Source organism: Corylus avellana, chromosome 5 (assembly GCF_965113065.1).
Source record: "Corylus avellana chromosome 5, dhCorAvel1.hap1.2, whole genome shotgun sequence".
In the NCBI taxonomy this organism is placed as follows: domain Eukaryota; kingdom Viridiplantae; phylum Streptophyta; class Magnoliopsida; order Fagales; family Betulaceae; genus Corylus; species Corylus avellana.
The window spans coordinates 28,727,261-28,747,327 of NC_142494.1; the positions used below are offsets into that span (position 1 = coordinate 28,727,261).

At 36.1% G+C, this 20,067-nt stretch overlaps 3 protein-coding genes across 3 annotated transcripts; 1 reads left to right on the forward strand and 2 right to left on the reverse strand.

Moving 5' to 3' along the window:
• Positions 1–1,195: 1,195 nt before the first annotated feature.
• Positions 1,196–6,260, reverse strand: LOC132180712 (serine/threonine-protein kinase PBL34). Its single transcript, XM_059593619.2, has 6 exons — positions 5,796–6,260; positions 4,780–5,165; positions 4,528–4,663; positions 3,449–3,585; positions 3,248–3,371; positions 1,196–2,193 (listed from the first exon to the last, which is right to left on the reverse strand). The coding sequence occupies exons 1-6, from the start codon at positions 5,983–5,985 to the stop codon at positions 1,700–1,702; spliced, it is 1,467 nt and encodes a 488-aa protein (XP_059449602.1). The 5' UTR covers positions 5,986–6,260; the 3' UTR covers positions 1,196–1,699.
• Positions 6,261–10,636: 4,376 nt separating this feature from the next.
• LOC132182868 (protein CLP1 homolog) lies at positions 10,637–16,554 on the reverse strand. Its single transcript, XM_059596225.2, has 10 exons — positions 16,019–16,554; positions 15,384–15,452; positions 15,142–15,237; positions 14,511–14,752; positions 14,239–14,377; positions 14,057–14,113; positions 12,381–12,515; positions 11,501–11,736; positions 11,073–11,117; positions 10,637–10,982 (listed from the first exon to the last, which is right to left on the reverse strand). The coding sequence occupies exons 1-10, from the start codon at positions 16,238–16,240 to the stop codon at positions 10,895–10,897; spliced, it is 1,329 nt and encodes a 442-aa protein (XP_059452208.2). The 5' UTR covers positions 16,241–16,554; the 3' UTR covers positions 10,637–10,894.
• Positions 16,555–17,139: 585 nt separating this feature from the next.
• LOC148586026 (uncharacterized) lies at positions 17,140–19,142 on the forward strand. The gene has a single exon (XM_088516950.1). It carries the CDS (start codon positions 17,549–17,551, stop codon positions 18,128–18,130), a length of 582 nt encoding a protein of 193 aa, XP_088373076.1. The 5' UTR covers positions 17,140–17,548; the 3' UTR covers positions 18,131–19,142.
• Positions 19,143–20,067: the final 925 nt, after the last annotated feature.

Consider the following 20,067-nt stretch of genomic DNA (forward strand, 5'->3'; position numbering starts at 1 on the left):
CTCTTAGCTTTAGAGCATTACGTATATATTGTCATAATATTAATTAAATTATTAAATTCATTATTTTCCTATCAACATAGAATTTTGGGAACAATCGATGATTTAACATAAATTATCCTAAATTTTTAGCACTTAAGAGTTGTAAACGTTAATCATGTGTTTTGTTGCAAATGATAAGAATTGAGAAGTCATTGAAAATAGGGAGCCCATCACCAATCACCATGTGTAGCCGTGTAGGCCAGGCTGTGGCAAATGTCAAGCGACCTCGTGAGTCACGCCCAAGCGCTTGCCAAGGTGTAAGCCATGACGACGACGTTTCCCCCCACTAGGAATGTGGATGTCCAGAAGAGTATAGTGATGTAATCATGTAAGGCTTAACCAACCCATTAATAGTTGGTCAGCGCCAAAATTATGATGATTGCGACATGAACAAAAAAACTTCCTCAAAATGGATGAATGAAGAAGGGAATGAAGAAGGGGGGGAGTAGGTTGGCTGAAGGTGCTCCATTATTGCTGTGACACACTCATAATTCTTCATAAATGAGTTTGCGCTGACATGGATGAATGACGCACTCCCAAGAGATTTCCAAGAAAGTGACCTCCCAACATCAATTATCACTGAGGTAAAAATGGCAAATTCCCGTACTTTCTCTTACTGCTTTGCTGGCATTGTAATCAAAGGGCATCAGCTATCTACTAGTGCTGTGATTGCAGTGGCAGTGTGCATTGCAAAAAAACTATTCTTTCAAATTTGGTAAAAGCAACACAAGGGAGCATTAAAGGACTGAGATATCCAACAATTTTAACCCATCTGTTTGAGCAGATCTCAAATAGCCCACCCACCCACCTACTCGAGTTGCACATATTTGCTGTCCAAATTACTAATATCTTGAGCAACAAATTGCCAAGGATTCTTCTGTCGTTGAACACATTGTGCTTTGTTTGGTTGTTCAAGAAGTTGGAGAAAGTCAACACTGAAGCAGACAAATAGAGAAATACTTGGGTTTTTGGGTTTTTAAGCAGCCACCACTAAGCTCATAATACTCGAGCTCGTTAGGAAAGAACCAATACTCAGATCTGATGAGATTCAGGAAATTGTTATTTACCATGCTCCTTTACAAGCAAAGAAAGCATACAATTTAGCTGGTTCTGTTTTCATGGGATAATACTGGTATTGAATTTACGGTTGATAATGTACAAAGAAAAAGAAAAAGACCTTTTCAAATAATAGAAATCGAAGAATTTGATCTTACACTTGAGGCCTCCTCTTTCCTGGATAATACATCTTGAACCAGAAAACTTGCTGCATTGGGTCTAACGATAACAAGCAAAACCAAATCATGGATTAGCCAGCCACAGGTCATGATAAATGTCTATACCATGAAAGGATTCAGGTTGAAATTATGAACTTAGATGATCCTAATTTACACCAAAGAGTGGTTTCAATTCAACCCATGGGGGTTCTCTCACACATTTCTCAACAAGTACCGTATCGTTAGGCATTGATTTATCATGGTGCATGGCTCGTAGTTAATAGACCTAACACCAATGATTTCTGGTTCATGGCTCAAGATGCATTACCCCAACTCTATATCTTTAGGATGAAGATGCCCCTAGGGAGTTTTCATCAAACATACATATTCAAAGATATATAACAAACCTACCAAAAAAAGCTCTATGATTCTCTCCCACTTGGTTTTTATGACTGGAGCGGATGAGGGTGCGGAGAAGCACGAGGACCATTTATAATTGGAATGTTCCTCATTGATTGTCCATTCCTCGTCATGGATGCTGCCCGCATTCCAGTTCCATTTGGAGCCTTTTGGTAGGACCTGCTACGGTCAGCTTGCATGGTCTGGAAGAAAGAGGAAGAGCTGGCCATATCCTTGAGGTTCAGCAGAGGCTTTAGGGCTTCAACAACCTCACTCATCTTAGGTCTGGCTTTTGGGTCCCGGCCAAGGCAACGGACAGCTAGCTGGGCAGCTTTCTCTGCACCTTTGATTGAGAAGTGACCTTCAAGACGAGGATCTATTAGCTGGTATAACCTCTTCTTGTCTCCAAGAAGTGGTCGTGCCCATCCGACAAGGCTTTGCTCCCCATTTGGCCTTTTTTTGTCCATGGACCTTCTGCCAGTCAGCAATTCAAGTAGGACTACTCCAAAACTGAAGACATCACTCTTTGATGACAGATGTCCTGAACCAAGAACATGTCAGATTTAAACATCATCAGGTCATATCTTTAACGAGAATCTACACAACTCTTTAAAACCACAAGTCCATAAAAAAGAAGCAACTTGGCCAGGTCTGAAAGTAGAAATGCAATAACTGTCAGATTTATATTACTTAAGGAACTCCGCCCCTTGCATCGCCAAAAAAAGGAAAAAAAAGAAAAAAGAAAAACAAAAGCAACTCAACCCTTAGAATGTTAAACTGCTTCGACTGGTATTCTTTTGGAAACTGCGTTGTTTCAAGGGTCAATCTCATCTTCAATATTAGCATATTAAAAGATAAATTGGTTCATATAGATACACCCTTCAACATATTCATAAATCAACAGATGTTTTGCCAACACCAATTCCTTTAAGTGTCGTGCAGTAAGGTGAACTATTTTCAAGAAGCGAGAGTAGCATGTGTTAGGTTAAATGAAGAAAAATACATATGGAACAGCAATTTAGCTTGCGGCACAAGCACTATGCCATCCCACCCCTCCTGCCGCCTCTTCCACTAGAAAGTTCTTGTGTTTATTGATGTGAACTACTAAAGTTCAGGGAAATATGGCAATTTTCAACCCACTCCATTGTTAACAACTCCTCTTTCCCACTTCTACGTTATATACAGTATAATCTCACATGCTCCAGCCTGTCATTAGGAGCCAAAACCCCTGAAAGTAAGCATCCACTGCTGCACAAGTCTAGAACACACAGCAACATATACTAAAGTTGTATATTAACTATTTGAAGGGTTTGCAGTCCTATATCTTATTCGTTTTATTCTTTGTTCTTTTTCCTGTTATTATTCAAGTCATCAGATTAACAGAAAACTGTCAATTGCCTAATACTAAAGTTGTATATTCAGTATTTGACTAAATGGCATTTACTAAAATCTTCTTCTTCTTTTTTTAATGGAAACAAGAAAACAAGAAATAACATAAAACAACATGGGAATAATGGCCAACACCAGCTAGTAATTGTATTAAAAGCAGCCGTCGTACCAACTATTATCATGCTGCTAATTGTAATCACACTCACCGGTCAAGACATACTCGGGGGCTGCATAGCCGTATGTTCCCATAACTCGTGTAGATACATGAGTTTTGTCTCCGTCAGGACCATCTTTGGCAAGTCCAAAATCCGAGAGCTTGGCATTGTAATCCTAAAATATATAGACAATTATTTTCAGAATGGAATATCAAGAGGGAGTACAACTCTTGCATAGTTTTAGTCACATACAGTATCTAATAAAATATTAGATGTTTTGAAATCGCGGTATATGATTGGTCTTTGAGCTTCTTCATGAAGAAAGGTAAGGCCCTTGGCAGCACCAAATGCAATTTTCAGTCTAATAGACCAAGGAAGAGGCAGGGATCCTGCAGTATCAACATGGTTGTTGACAGATAACATTAAACATCAGGGTTACAAATGAAAAGAGTCAAGAGCGCAATATCTACTGTCTCACATGAATGCAATGCGCCAGTTTGTACAATATCTAAATATCAGGAAGAAAAAAAATACAATAAGGACATATCTAGGGTGACTTGGCTTCTGAAAGAATATGAGACATCTGATGGAGCAACTCAACAAGACTTGGAATGCACTAGGTTACTCTGGCCACAACCATAGGCGTCCATGTTGACATATAAATGCTAAATAGCCATTTCATTGTACTCCTCAATAGTTTTTAATGCAATAATAAATATTTTGGGTAAAAAAAGAAATAAAACCTACATATATATGATTATTCCAAAAGATCTATCCTCTACCAAGATATACTTCTTTGATTAGGTTAATCACACTAACCTTCAACCTTGGTATTTTTTTTCATTAGATCACACATCAACAATGTATTTAATTTTGCAATTGGAAGTTCTTAACTTGGTCTTTCTGGTGCAAACTTTATATGTATCATCAGCCAATAGATAATCACATACACAAAGTACTTGTAATGAAAAAATAAACCACATCACAAAGTGTTCCCTCCACATTTAAATGAAACTCCACTATGAGCCAGTTATCCACAAACTTCCAATTTAATTCCTACGTCTGATCTGATGTTCAAGTCAACTACTTCTAGATTTTGCCACTTTCACAATGGATTAAACCACATCACAAAGTGTTCCCTCCACATTGAAATGAAACTACACTATGAGCTAGTTATCCACAAACTTCCAATTTAATTCCTACGTCTGATCTGATGTTCAAGTCAACTACTTCTAGATTTTGCTACTTTCACAATGGATTACATTGAGATCAACTGAAAATGTCTAAGATACAGGAAGCTCAAGTAAGAAGATAAGGGATTTGTTGCATACTCCTGAAAAGGTGGTTCTCTAAGCTTCCCCGAGGCATAAACTCATAAACTAATAACCTTTGATCATCTTCAATACAAAATCCGACCAATTTAACCAAATTAGGATGTGTGAGGTCACCAAGCAAATCAATTTCAGCCTGGAATACAAATAGAAACGAAAGTTAATATTTTATTTAAAAAACATATATATATATATATATATATATATATATATACACAACGCAGAGAGAGAGAAAGATAAGAGGGACTATACCAGCCACTCTTTGTGACCCTGGTGTCCATCATGGTTGAGAATCTTGACCGCAACCGTAAGTCCAGTACCAGGCTTCACAGGAGCAGTGCCGTTCTCATCGACCCAACCTTTAAAGACACAGCCAAACCCACCTTCACCAAGAATACTATCAGGCCTGAAGTTCCTCGTCGCTAACTTTAGCTCATTAAACATAAACTTCCGAAGTTGAGAAGCAACCTTCAGCTCCTCGCTGAGTTTCAATGTGGAAGAAGTACTTAATTTTGACGTTGATGTAGAACTGAATTTTGAAATGGATGAAGTACTTCCCGTATTACTAGTGGTTGTAGAGGACCCTACTGAAGCAATTGGTTGATCTCTGCTTTTCTCAAATGTAGAATTACTCTCTGCTGATTTAGACAAAAAATAAATGATCTGATACTGAAATTCATTGTCCCTAATTTTTAGGAACCCAAAATGTATGATACATGACATTATCCCACCATATTACTGAATTTATGCATATTATTCCTCATCAATTTGGAACTAGTAGATTAACTAATAGCAATCAAGCAGCCAAATCATACAAAGGTCAATATGCACCTAAGTAGCTGACAATGATAACATAATGTTGTTGCTTGACCAAACAAATATACATGTCAAAGGGGCAAATACAAAGGAAATCATAAAAATGAAAATTTTCCATAACTGGGCCTAATTGTTTCAAATACTATTGCTGATAATTATTAGTCAAATTTGCATAACTCTCATCACCTACAAATATGCAATATTACTGAACAAGTTGAAAAATGCATACTTTTTACGACCTTTGTTCATTTTCTTAATAATTGTTTAGATCCAAAAAGTTCTAAAGATGCAAAATCAGTATTCCCACAATATCGAAAAGAAATTATCGTACATCTTCACTTGATCTAGCAAACTGACCAAAACAAAAGAAAAAAAATCTGTTCAAACCTGAAATCAGTACTCCAAAAGAAATATTTTGCGCATATACCGAGACAAAGAAAGCAAGGGATTACCAGAATGGGCAGTAGGGCCACTGGCGGAGCTATCAACTTTTGATCTTGAAGACAAGAAGCTCCCAAAGAACCTGAACGTACTTCCCCAACAGCCAGCCTCGGTCTCTCCCCCACCTTTCTTATTCCTTCCCTTTGACTTTCCCACATCCAAAGCCACCTCCTCCTTAATTTCATTAGGCTCCAAAGCCATCTCTTCTCGAAACTCTTATCCTCAAACTCTCATACCCCAAAAAAACCAAACCACCTCACTTCAAATCATTCAACCCCATCAAACGCCTCATCAAACAACGAACACTCAAACAACAGCGAGACAAAGATCGGGAATAACTGAAGAACTCGCCCAGACCCAGTTGTAAAATGTAGTCAAAAGGGCCTCAGAGAAAGAGAGAGAAGAAGAAAAAGTGGGCATAGAGACTAGAAGAGAAGCGAGTGCTTGGGAGTTGAGATAGAGGGAGAGAGTTCCAACGACGGGCAGGTCGGGCAGTTTGAAACATGGAAAGATGGGTAGGTCGGGCAAGAGAGAGACAGCTAGCTAGAGATGTCCCTGTCTATATCTACAGTAGCCTTTGGCATATTCCCAAGTCATCAAATCAAAGGAGTACTTCAATCAATTGTTTTCTCACGTTAGCCTCTGCTCTTTACTCCATTGCTTTACACATTTCACAGATTTTATTACAAATAATTTTTTTTTTTTTTTTTTTTTTGGAAGCTCCAATAAGCAGAAGACAAGACCAACATAAATGGGTTGCAGCATGAACCGTGCTGGTGTTGCTCTTGTTTAGGAAAAGGAGACGAAGATCCCAGAGAAAGTGTGCGAGGAGGTAAGTGATAAAAAATATATATATTTATTGGGTTTTCTGCAGGCCCCGTGATATGGATAAAATTGGATCTGGAAAACTAAATAATGACAACTACAGCAGTTTGAGAGATAGGTTAAAAAAGTATTGTTTTAAGGACGTTTTTCAGAAATGCATCAGCTTTTGGAAAAACTCTAAGCTTAAGTATGAACTTAATCTCGTTGACATTTCCTTAAGTACCCAAAAATGATTTTATTAGACATGGTCTTTGAACTATACATGTATCCGAAATTATTATTACTATTATTATTTTTTAATTTGGTTTTAGGGATAGACTTTGATAGTCTAATCCAGATTCTAAATTATGTGTTATTTCAAAACGTGCAATTTTAAAATATAGTTATTAAAAACGTAGTAAAGAGTTTGCTAAAATCGGGTCTTGCCCTTTAAAATGATCTTCTTGCCTATGCTTGGAGGGGGAGGGGGAGGGGGAGGGGGAGGGAGCGAGTGGGGTTCATGTTCACAAACCATAAGACAGTTTAGTTTTACCTCAATTTTTACTTGGATAATAACTTTTATAAGCTCTAGGCATGACACATCAACATAAAACAACAAAAATAAATGTTACGAAAAGACCTGAACAGGCTGAACACACGTACTAATAGATTAATTAGGCTATTACCTGAATTTACTCAGCATAAAAAAAGGGATAAACTCTAAACTTATATGAAAATGAATGATATTTAATATCAATTTTCAAGTTTATGTTTGTCCATTTTCACTTTGGCATCATCCTTGATTCACATCTCGTACAAATCCTTACAATTGAAATTAGATTAATGACTTTGACATGACATGAATGTTTATAAAATTCAAAAGAAAAGGTTTTATACAGCACTCGTGGCTAATCTCCAACTTGATACCTTGTTAAATATTAATTAAATTAAATATATTTTTTTAACGGTTTCAGTTTTTAGAATAATTGGTAATTTGTTTGAAGTTTAAACTTTGCATTGATAATTTATCTTTTATTTTAATAAATTAATTGAATCTCACTTATTGAAAGAAAAATATTAAAAAATTAATTAAGAAATTAAAAATTCATCTTCTCGTGTCATATCAAACTATTAGGATAATTGTTAATTTAATAATACTAAACCAAAATGATCACTCCTAATAATGGCATGAGCAATGGAGGACATTATGCCAAAGCAGTTCCTAAATAAAATTGCCACTTGGATTTTGGCTACGTAATGAAGTGATAGTTAGTCTTAATATCAGATGAAACAACAACAACGACAACGTGGGCTTATTGTCTAGCTGTCAAGGGCTTTCTTAATTCTTGCTGGTGGCGTTTAATTTGTTTTTTTGTTTTTTCATTTTTATTTTTTATGTCTTTGATCTTTCTGAGTTTCTGTCATTTCACGGCTGCTCCTTTTGCGGCTTACTAACGTTTAAGTCTTAACAGATAACGGCCTCACCAGATGTGCTCCATCCAATCACCATGTATATATATATATAGTCTGATATGAATCCATATACATTGCATTTGCATAATTGCATGTTAAGGTGCAATAATTTAGGATATGACGTTGAAATTTGAAACAAAGAAATAATAATAATTATCAAGACTTCAGCCTGCAATTTCTCTTTCATATAAATATATATATATATTAACCGTTAATGATAATAAGCAAGTCAAACAAAAATGACATAAGCATATGCCCGATATAAATGATGTTAAGAGTATTATAATTTTTATTATAAATTCTTATAAATTAAGATGATAGTTTATTTATATAATTATCACGTCAATTTTTTTTAAAATGATAATAAAAATGAAAGTATTTATACTGTTTCAAATATTTTTTCGGTTCCATACATTTTTCTGACCAGTCAACGTTTGGAAATTCTTATATATTTATGGAGCAATGTACGTCTGGAATGATTTTACCCTTTCAAGTTCTCCAACATGCAGACATATTAAAGATGAATGAATGTCTTGCCGCCGTTTTCAGTGGAATGTATTTAATGTTCTTTGTAAAGATGTCAAATTTCACTGCAATTTGTGCATTTGATGTTCCATGTATTGAAGAGTCCTGTTATTCCGCTGCCAAAATGTCTGCCATTTTTTTTTTTTATTGTTATTTTTAAAACACGTTTATATGAGAAGAAAGATTTTTGTTGTGTTTTTTTTGGGTCATTGGTGTTTATGTTTATGTTTTTGCATTCTATATGTTTGATGAAATCTTCATGAGAAATAGCAAGTTTTTTTGGGTTGTATTTTGAGATATTTGAGTGATATTAGCTAAATTTTCATGAGCTAATATTTGGGTTCGAATGCCTCAAAACTTATTTCTTGATTCAAAACTAAAACCTAGGGATAGAAGGTTAATCCTTTAGGAATGATATTACCTTAAAGGGGTTTAGTCATCATAAATTTGGTATTAATGCCTCAAAATGCTATCTCAGTTTTGTATACTTTTGATGATACCAATTTATGATCAGTGATTCATGGAGGCCAATAAATTTGATATATAATTTGATCAATTTCTAATAAGTGATTATTGGTTTTAAATTTGGCAAGTGATTCCTCGTATAACCTCTTTCCTCTTCAATTTATTAAAAAAATAAATAAATTGGCAGACCCAAAAATCTCTACTCTGTATTGGATCATACCAAACATTTCTGACAAGGATTGCTATTGTTGGCAAAAAGATATATAGATGCTTCTTTTTTTTTTGTAGAAGCATTTTAATCATGTGAATTGCGGATTGAAATTTTGTAGAGTGATGTTAAGCATGTTAAAATTTTTATAATAGTCTAATACGAACCATTAAATATATTAGAGTTCTCAATTCCCATATTGGCTTTTAAAAGTGCACATACTTTTTTTTTTAAAAAAAAAAATAAAACATAAAACATAAAATCATAAAATTAGTCATGCGATTGCATTAATTTGCAATTAGTTCCATATCCTATAAAAATTGGCTAACAACTTTTTATGGTAAGAAAAATAAATAAATAGGTATTTACACCCAATTGTTGTTCAAATTTTGTATAAAAATTGTCAATGCCACATCAACACTAATCATATACGTTCTACCACAATAAAACTACAACCATCTATTACAATTGAAGGTGGTTCAGTAACCCCCTATTTGCCCAAAGGGGGATGGCTCGAGCACTTTAATTTTATTTTTATATTTAATATTGTTGTATTTGTATTTTTTATTTTATTGTGGGTGGTAACACATGTCATGATAATTGGATATGGCATGACACATTACCGGATACCTACAAGATTTTGGATGAACGTTTAGAGTAGGAGCCCATCTACTTTTTTTGCTTGCAACAGGGAGTTCTTAGCCAACTTTTAAATGCCAGTGAGCTAATTGCAAATTAGTTCAACTACACCAACTAATTTTGCATTTATCCCTACTTTTTTTAAGAACCTAATTGTCTAGTTCTAGAGTACCCTAGTTGATCACATATAGAGCAGAGCCGGGAGTGTTAACCAATTTTTATTAGCTATTACTAACTGAAAAGTTACTATTTGGTTCAATGCTGTTATTAACTAAAAACTATAATTAATTAATTATTGTTCGAGTCAATGCCATCTTATATATATAAAAGCCTAAATAAATGCACCTTGACGTTCATATAACACATAAGTTTATACATAAACTAACCCTAGGATACTGGCAGCAAGTTTCTTGCCACAACCCTTCAATGAGAAACACTTGAGTGAAGTTTTCAACGGACCAGCAACACTTTTTTTCACATTTCCAGATAGTCCCAATATCCTGACTTACTCAAATAAGTCAAACCCTATTTCAACTCTACATTTGTTGGCATGCAGTCGTCCCAATTTTGTGAAAAGAATAATTCTGGATCAAACTATTCCACAACCAGCCTTTCTCACTGTTCTCAAGGCCTTTCTTGTTGGCCCTATACATTTCCAGAGAATTAGTTTAAACTCAAGAAGTGAAACAGGCTATATGCCACATGCCTGCCGTGAGATTGAACCCTGCTAGAGAAAAATGGAAATTAAAACACCAGTAACATTACTTTTTGATAATGATATCACTACACTAGAACAAGCTCTCAGGACACAACCTAATATATTAAGTTAAAAGGTATTTGGACCCTTGTTTCCCTTATCAATGATCAATAAAGCAAAGGTAGCATACAATCACCACTTGGCCACACCTTACAACAAAATGTTAGGCTTTTGAGTCACGAAAATAGATTGATAAACTGGTCAAGTTTCTTTCTTTCTTTTTTTCCTGTGCAAATCTGTCAGGTTTCGAGCCATGTCAAGGTTCCTACTATTAAATATTTGCTCGGGAGCTCTCCTGCAGCTGGTGCAAGGTATGTAATTTTCTTCCTGTAATGTATATGAAGAGTTAGGACCATATCAAAGTATCATTTCCACAAAAATGCTTCTAAATCAGTAATGAAAACTCAAAAGTCAAACCTTTGAATGTCAATGTCTGTGATATAAATAAAGCCAGCAACATTACTGCATAAAAAATTGGAGTCAGCAGAGAGAGAGAAAGATACTATCTTGAATTATAAGATGATTATGGCCCAGATCAGACGCATTACCGCACATTTGGGCAGGTTCATTCATATGGGATTTCAAATATAAACCAATATCCCAAACAGATAGCAAGTAATATTTTCTTAAATTCATTATCAATAGGGAGAATCATTGGAATGGTAGGTCCTAGGGCTAGTACACTGCTACGCATGTATAATGTTTGGGGCATCACCAGGTTGAATTCCGAAATCATCGTGTAACAGCCATATTAAATCTCACTGATGCTTCTTTTCATTATATCCCAATAAAGTGGGCTCCTCAGAATTTTTTCAGGTATTTGACAATCCACAGAACAAAATTACCTTGAAATTATTTCATCAGGCTCCTTGGCAAATGAGATAGCAAGAACAACATGGAGCAAATCCCGGTTGATACTAACAGGAACTAATCTGGTTGGATCTGCAGCAGGCTCTGCCCCAATTGGCAATGCTGAGCGCGGGGCTTGCGGTCCGCCCCCAATTCGATAGACAAACAAATCACTAAAATTTGCAATGTTAGAATGCGGGGACAGATCATTCGCAAGGCCATAAAAATATTCCTGGTAGTAAAACAAACTAGCGTTGTCATTAAGAGGAAACATTAATACGAAAGATTAAAAGGCAACATATTATTGTAACTAGGCACTGCTCACGTGCCTTAAATGATAAGATGCTTTTTCTAGAATAAAAAGACAGAAAATGAATAACTTCACTAAATGGAGGAGAAATGGATGCCAACGACCAAGTTTAATTTGAACATAAAATAAGAATGTATCAACATTAAAATCTAGTATTAATCAACAAAAATGCTGCCATAGGTGACAATTATAGTTTTTATAAGATTAGACTAGAAGTCATTTAGCCCCACAAGGTTTATGAGGTGGCAATAACCTGGGAACTTGCTGTCCCAACCACAATAGAGCAGGTCTGTGATTGGTTCCAATAAGGGGTTAGGTACACGAACCAAGCCTGATAAAGCAATAAAATAAGTCACCCTTTATCTTCAACATATTTTTGGATATGCTATAGGTTACATAACCCAGTAACCATCCATCAGAGTAAGTTTATGACATAAAACATCTTTTCAATTCAGTTCCACTAAGTTCTAGTTATTACATACAGACCTTTAATCACCATAAAAGGGTAAGAAGATATAAATTAGAAGTCAGTTTAATACTAAGCAACCCTAAAAGTTGTGGCTTACCCTTATCCTATAACTCCTGGCCTTCTGACGAACTTTGGCATTCCTGGATACAACACCACCTGACTTTTGAAGTTTTACAACATCTACATTAGGCTTGTTCTTCAGGACATCTCTGAGCATGCTCCAAAGTTTTTCCTGCATGGATATCAAAAGAAATGGCTTAGTGCACCATAAACAAAAGAAACACCATTTTCTTATTTTAAGAAATGATTCGGGATCAAAGATAAGAACTCAGGGCTCACCAGCATAAGAGTTCAGAAAGAGAAAAAAAAATAGTAAATTTCATACACAAGGACTCCAGAAATCAATCCATGTGTCAAACTAAGTGATGCTTGCCTAGAAAAAGATTCCACGGTTGAGAAGTATTGGCATAAAGTGCATATCATCCAACAATCACATGGGAATGGTTTGCGAACTATGATCTATGCTCAATGACATTGACCTACTTAGGGCATGTTTGGTATGCAAAATAAACCCATAGAATGGAATAGTTAATTCCTATGAAATAGCAATTTTTTTATTTGGTTGCACATTATGCCCAGGAATAGCCATTCCCATGGGAATTATTATTTCATAAATTGAAAAATAATTATTCCTCTAAAAAATTAGAGGAATAGCCATTCCTTAGGAACAAAATGGGTTTTCCAAAAAAACTCATCATTGTTTTTTTCTGCAACCTAAATTTTTTTTATTAAAAAAAAAAACAAAAATTGAAACATATATATTATATGGGTGGCTGACCACCCTAAAAGAACGAGGATGATTGCACCACCCCCGATGCCATCAGTGATAAGTGGTGTCCAAGACCACCCCTGATGCTCATCGGGGGTGGCCGTGAACACCCCCGGTGCGCGGCCAATGGGCCACCCTCCAAGCATCGTCGGGGGTGGTCATGGTTTTGCCTAAATGCTTCAATTTTTTTGGGGTTTTTTCTGTTTATTATTATTATTATTATTTTAAAATAAATTTTGGGTATTTTAAGAATTGAAAATGAATTCCGTGAGAGAATCATGTGTTATCATCACCAAACTAAAGAAGAAGAATGGTCATTTTATTCCAACTCCTAGTATTCCTAGGAATAGTCATTCATATTCCTATTGGAATGACTGTTCCATGTACCAAACGTGCCCTTCGTGTTTAAAAATTTGTCTTACATTATGTCAAGTTCAAGATATAGACAAAACTTGCAGGAACTTGCCGTATATTTGTCAATAATTTGAGCATTACTCTGCGTGTGTATGTATAACAGGATTTTTCAATATCATAAAAATATTCCAAATTCAGCACAAAATCCAGAGACTTTGAAACGGAACTGAAAGTGGGTGGAAAATCATCCAAACTATCATTTTACAGAAGCACATTTGAAGCTAGGGTGGGTCACATTTACTAAATTAAAAAAAAAAAAAAAAAAAAAAAAAAAAAAAAAGGTTCACGGTTTATGGATTAATTTTGTTGTCCAGATATTTTATTGGACTTGTGAAACAAAGCACATTTGCATCATGTCCCAATATCTGAGACAGCGAGTCATCAACTATCACACCCAATCAAAAATTTGCTAGTTCACACAGAGACAAAGTACAGAAAACAAAAGGAATATGTGTTTTTATTAGGAAGATGTTCGCAAGATGGCACTTGGACATTTAATGCAAACAAAAACTCAAAAAATAGACATCTACCTGACCCAAGACCAAGACAACATTGGCATTGAACGTATCAATTGCATGTAGAAGCAACTGCAACAAAATACAAAACATGGGAGTAATTAAACAATAGTTCCAATATTAGTATATTGACACAAGCATTCGAAAATTGAAGTGGGATATACTCATTACTACAAGATGCTTTAAAACTCAATTACCTCATACCCTACTCCTTCTATCCATCCCATTGTATTGATCACCATGCCTGCAGCTCGAGATTCAGAATTTCCAGCGAACTGTCTCTCCAGCATTCTAGCAAGCTCCTTCACAAGCACCTTATACAAATCTACATTGTTACTGCAAAGAAACAAAATTTTTATAAATCTCATAAGATTGTTGATGTTTCTTATTATGTGGAAATCAATTGATGAATGAATCAATAGGTCAATACATAGCCATGAAATTGACAGAGAATACAAAAATTAATTACCTAGGAGTTGTGTGCCCAAAGAAGTACACGAGGGGCATATCAAGAGGAATTCCTTCCACTGGATCAATGGGCATTTCAATTGGGGTGGCTGCGATGCATCCAGGAATTGTAATAGATCCTTGACCGATGTCCAAGTCCACAAAAGTAGGTTTCCAACCCTGTTTGGCTGCCCAACTAAGAAGCATCCTTGATAGGGTACTCTTGCCAGAATCTGTAGGTCCCACAACAATCACCCTAGGTCCCTGACCACTCAAAAGTAGTATATTGACATACTAATAGATCCCATGTCTGAAAGTAAGTTAGGAAAGTTAACGTTGATGAGGTAGTTGATTAAAATTTATTAGAAAAGGAGAAACAATTCTTACCAAGTATAACTAGTTATCTTTTTTTTGTGTCCTTTTTTTTCTGGTTCTTCATTCTTGTTGTCTTTTTTATCTGTGTCTCCTTAAATTACATTGGATAAACAAAGAACATTCTGGAAATTCCTTATATTTACTATTACAATAAAGTATATGTAGTATGAACATAATTTCATAAAGTATGCAGGAATGACAATGAAAGCCATTCAACATCTCTCATAACGTGTTCTACGCTGTTGAAAGCTAGATCCACATGAGGTGTGTGAAAATACCTGAGAAGAATCAGAGTCATTAGATGATGATGCTTTGGCACGATTTCTTCGTCCTTCCAATATGGCATGAACATTTACATAACCAACCATGGGTGTCTAAAAATCAAGGATAGCAACACTATCATCAGTCGTCAATTTTTTTTACAAGGAACTTAGTTTTATTTGCCAGGGCAATAGCATAAACCAAATTACAAACACAAAACAAGGAATAAACTAAAAACAAGTAGAGCAAAAGCACAAACCTCGTCAGCGGTATAATCAAGTTCTGTGGTGCCATCCATTTCAATTGTGGCCCCATACCAAGTAAAAACCTGACACATGAAAATTGAGTTTCCCTCAACAAAAAGCAAATTAACACATAGATAAAGGATTCATTCACTTTATCAAGGTCCTTCTGTGGAAACTAACAACTCTATAACCTAGCTCCACCAAGCATTCCATTATATTCAAGGGAACCGTGTTCACTATAATTGACATGACGGCCCTTCTAGCCATCCAGTACCACTTACTTTGAAAGGGAAAATTTTCAACGTGGGGAAGGACTAATCCCGTCACAACTAGCAGAAATGTTTTCAAAAGCCGAGAACTAGCAGAATATACGAGATCATTGAGCACGATTAGCATCAAAAGAAGCATACATTAGAAAGCAGTTTCGAACAATCATTGAACCCTATCAAATGCATTATCAAAGCCAATTTAAAAGCCTAAGCATACATACACTGATACACATTACAGACACCATTTACGAACCTAATTTTAACATTCTAAGCATTCCTCGCGTACCAACACCGATAACAAAACCCCAAATTATCAGCTATTGGCAAACACCGCCGGTTCTCAAGAGAGTGAAAATGATGTGAAATTAATTGAAGCTTACGGCGAATTTGAGCCTGGGAGGAAAGTTGAGCCAGATTTCAGGGGGGAGCTCGGCACCGAAGATCTCGGCCGTGCCGCTGAGGAGGCGGAGCCGGAGAGGCGTATCGTTAGGGACCTCCACCCTCAGCTCGCTCTCTTTGTCCAATTTCACCTGCCTGACCATCGACACCGATGCCGAACCGCCCGCCGATGGCGCACCCATGGCTGCGCCACTATAAGCCATATCTTCTTCTGCTGCTGCTACTGTGTTCTCAGCTTATTTTTTTGAATCATAAGCGCCAAAATCAGTGGAGGTTTATCTGGCTTTACGTAGAGGCTTGAGGAAGTGGAAGGCGAAGAATGAAGTACTCGAGTGTGAATTGCCCGGGTTTTATTTACCGACTTGGATTGGTACTGGAATCGCGATATGGCTTCGCGGTTATGAGGGTTTAGGGTTTATTGTTCTCTCCAAACGGTAGTAAAAACGTCTTTCAAAATTCCAAATACGATTTCTACGATTGTAGCGTCGATTTGTCTTTCCTAGGTGGAACAGAAATGAAAAGTATCTATTCATTGTATGTTGGTGCATTTAACTTCTGTTAATGAATTAATATTATAAAAAATATATATATAAAAAAAAAGTGATAATATAGATTTTCTATACACAGTTAGATCGTGAAGTATTAAAGAGTCAAACAAATAAATTCAAAAAAAATTTCAACCTGACGTGACAAAGGTTTTTAAATTAAAAAAAATGCAATTCTCTCTTTCTTGCCCTCTTCTTTGCCTGTCAGTCTGCCACTCACGGTTTGTCACTTTAATTTAAAAAAATTTCTGAGTTTATTTGTTTAGGTCTCTAGTACTTCTCGGGTTAGATCTATTAACTGCAGATCATGACAATAAATAGATTGAATAAAATTCTCTTCCTTTCAAATAAAATTAAGAATATATATTTCATCATTCGGATATAAAGTTTGTGTATATGAAATTAATATTAACACACTTTTTAAAAAACTAAAATAAAGTAAAATCGTGTAAATCCTTACCTTGAAATAGGTAATTTTGTTTGAAATGAAAATGATCCTTAATCAAAATAGATACTATTTATTTCTTTAAAAATTCCCAACAAGCCTATCGGATGATGCCTCTTTACATCGTTGTTACTAAAAACTTTCTTGAGCCACTTGCTTTGATACATAGAACTTTGTTAATTTACTGTGTTAAAAGTTACTTTTTTGCCGCTTCTTGGTGCTGCGAAATTTCACTTATCGCGCCACGCAGAAAGTTCCGAGTCCCATCTCGGCAGTATGATAAAGTCCAGAGTCCACACCGATCCACCTACTAACCTGCTTTCTTCCGGAAGCTTTCATTGTAACTTCCATGAATAAAGCACTCAACCGCTAGTCTTTCTTCGAGGAAGTGGCCCTTCATGATCTATGTTCTCTATATATATTACAACAATGTCCGCAAGCAACCAGCACCAGTTTCTAGCTTCTCTGCTCCTCACGCCATTACTAAAAGCTCAGTCTTTCTTAGCTAGCAAGTAGCAACAATGTCGACAGGCCGTCATAGGCAACAAACTATACTTCCCATTTCTCGCAACGAGTCCAACACTGATAACAAATATGACGCCCTCACTCTCCTCCCCAGCTTAGCCTATTTTAACCTTACAATTTCCAGTGTGAGCGCAATCTACCGCGGATATATCCACAACGACATCCCCATGATAGCTTTCATCGTGTTTGTTTACTTCGCCTATTTCTGGCTCGATCACTGTTTCACGGCCATTAACAAGCTGCCTCAAACTCCAAGTGATCATTATACCTCGTCCAAGAAAAGGAGATTGCAATTCACCATTTGGGTCTTGTCAACCGCCATCATGTTCGGATTTGCTTGTGAATTTGCCACGTTCCTTAAGCTGCCTGGAAGCTTGTTCTTCTTTGGCATTGCAATTGTGTCCAGCATGTGCATCTTCTATTCCTACTTCATAGATGACAACCCAGCAAAATCTCGGCCCTCTCGTTCTAACGAGAAAGTGCGTGACAAGAAAAAGAGGCGATATTTGACGCCCATTTGGATCCGAAGGTGTAACTCTAGACCCAAATATATTCACCTTGATTCAAACCTGTGCTAGTTTCGAATATCAGAAATCGGATGCCCAAATGGGGTTCGTTTTGGTGCAGTGGTTCCACTTGCTGCTAATTATCTTTTAGTGAAGATTTTTGGTGTATTAATAATTTGAAAAGTCCATGTAATTAATAACTTGGAAAGTTCATCAATTGTTTTTTTCTATTCAATATGGGGGGAGCGGGAAAATTGAGATTACAATGTCGAAAAACATAGAAAGGTTGGACAATCCAAACATCAACCCAAAGTGGTAAAATGATGTCGTTTTGAAACTGTCTCTTCACTTGCGCCGTTCGTTCAAATTGTTCTAAGACCCATCATCCTCCCTATCTCTCCTATCTCCCTCACTAGCTCCCTTCCCTTCCCTTCCCTTCTCTTGTCTCTCTTCACACGGAATCACACCCATCACACCACTGCACCCCGCACAACATCTTCCACGTAGACGAAAAATCCGTGTCTTAGGAACGAGATTGAGATTCAAGATCTCTTCATATCCGACCATTTCCAACTATTTCAACCGACTATGAACTTTTTTGAGGTAAGTCCGCTCAAAAATCACCTTCATCTCAAGTGTGTTGGTGGTTTTCCAACTTTCCAACTCCGATAAAGGTGGAAGCCAAAAAAGGTTTTTCCAACCCTGTTAGAGTCGATGCATAAACTTATAAAACAGGTAACCTTTTGTTATTATTTTTCAGGGTTTAAAAGACGAAACACAATATTTTGGTTACTTGGGCCACCTGCACAAATATATCAACTTAATATATAAACTACAACCTAAATAATATGAAACACTAATCAAGTAAACAAAAAAAAAGACGTGAACAATAAGATAATCATGCTGCCATTCATCTTATAAAAGAATGTCGGTAAGTAATAAAGAGGGATTTCCAAACTCAACTCAACTGGAAACACACATGTTCAAACTTTGCTCATAAAGCCCCTAACTAAGGTTGAGCTTGAGCTCGAACTTGGCTAGGGCACCCATGCACTAATCTTTAATAATTTATGAGCTTGTTTGGTAAAAGATTTGGGCATTTCACTGTAATACAATTGATGTAATATAAAAAAGTATGCTCACAAAGCCCCTAACTAAGGTTGAGCTTGAGCTCGAACTTGGCTAGGGCACCCATGCACTAATCTTTGATAATTTATGAGCTTGTTTGGTAAAAGATTTGAGCATTTCAATATAATACACAATTGATTGATGTAATATAAAAAATAAGAATGTTAAAAAATTAAATTTTTTTTAAAATAGTACTTGCCATTAAAGTCTTTTGCTGACCGGCCTACAATTTTTTTTTTTTTTTTACATTACTATCTACTGGAATACATGTGTCTAATTGTCATTGGTTTGGGTCATTTGGCACGAATGATATGAATAGAAAAAATTGACGGAGAGACATATTTATCATTGCACAAATGTCAAGACCCGTTAAAATAAAAAATTCAAAGTATTATCAATCACAAACGCAAAATTCAAAAAACTTTTGGACTATCGATAGAAAAAAGGAAAAAAAAAACATATTCTTACCCACTTAACGGAGCTTGTGGGCCCCAACTGCCTAAAATTTTCTTTTTTGTGGGCCCAACTGCTTAAATTTCTATTTTTGGTGGGCCCAACTCTTTTTCCCCGACCTTATTTTCTTCACTACGAAGCTGCAACGAAATTTCGCGGAAGGGTACAACGACTATAAAGTTCGTCAAAAGTATTCATTATTCTTTTTTAAAAAAAAAACAAATGTAGCCTTACCGTTACCGTGAAGCTGCAGTCGGTGATGAACTTTCAAGGATGTTGCTCCTCAACCTTGTATATATAGAGACCCTTAAAACCAATTTCATAGCCACACCAATACCATCACCATTTTCTAGCTTCTCTGCTTCTCACGCCGTTACTATGTCGACAAACCGTTGTAGTAATCACAATACAGTTCCCCCTGATAGCAA

What these genes read in the sequence shown, in the direction of transcription:
- LOC132180712 (XM_059593619.2), bottom strand. Translation starts at nt 5,985, where the DNA reads ATGGCTTTGGAGCCTAATGAAATTAAGGAGGAGGTGGCTTTGGATGTG. An exon ending in AGGGTCACAAAGAGTGGCTG is followed by an intron (nt 4,664 to 4,779) that starts GTATAGTCCCTC and finishes TTTGTATTCCAG; the next exon opens with GCTGAAATTGATTTGCTTGG. An exon ending in AGAGAACCACCTTTTCAGGA is followed by an intron (nt 3,586 to 4,527) that starts GTATGCAACAAA and finishes TTGATACTGCAG; the next exon opens with GATCCCTGCCTCTTCCTTGG.
- LOC132182868 (XM_059596225.2), bottom strand. Translation starts at nt 16,240, where the DNA reads ATGGCTTATAGTGGCGCAGCCATGGGTGCGCCATCGGCGGGCGGTTCG. An exon ending in CTCCCAGGCTCAAATTCGCC is followed by an intron (nt 15,453 to 16,018) that starts GTAAGCTTCAAT and finishes TTCATGTGTCAG; the next exon opens with GTTTTTACTTGGTATGGGGC. An exon ending in TTGATTATACCGCTGACGAG is followed by an intron (nt 15,238 to 15,383) that starts GTTTGTGCTTTT and finishes CTTGATTTTTAG; the next exon opens with ACACCCATGGTTGGTTATGT.
- LOC148586026 (XM_088516950.1), top strand. Translation starts at nt 17,549, where the DNA reads ATGTCGACAGGCCGTCATAGGCAACAAACTATACTTCCCATTTCTCGC.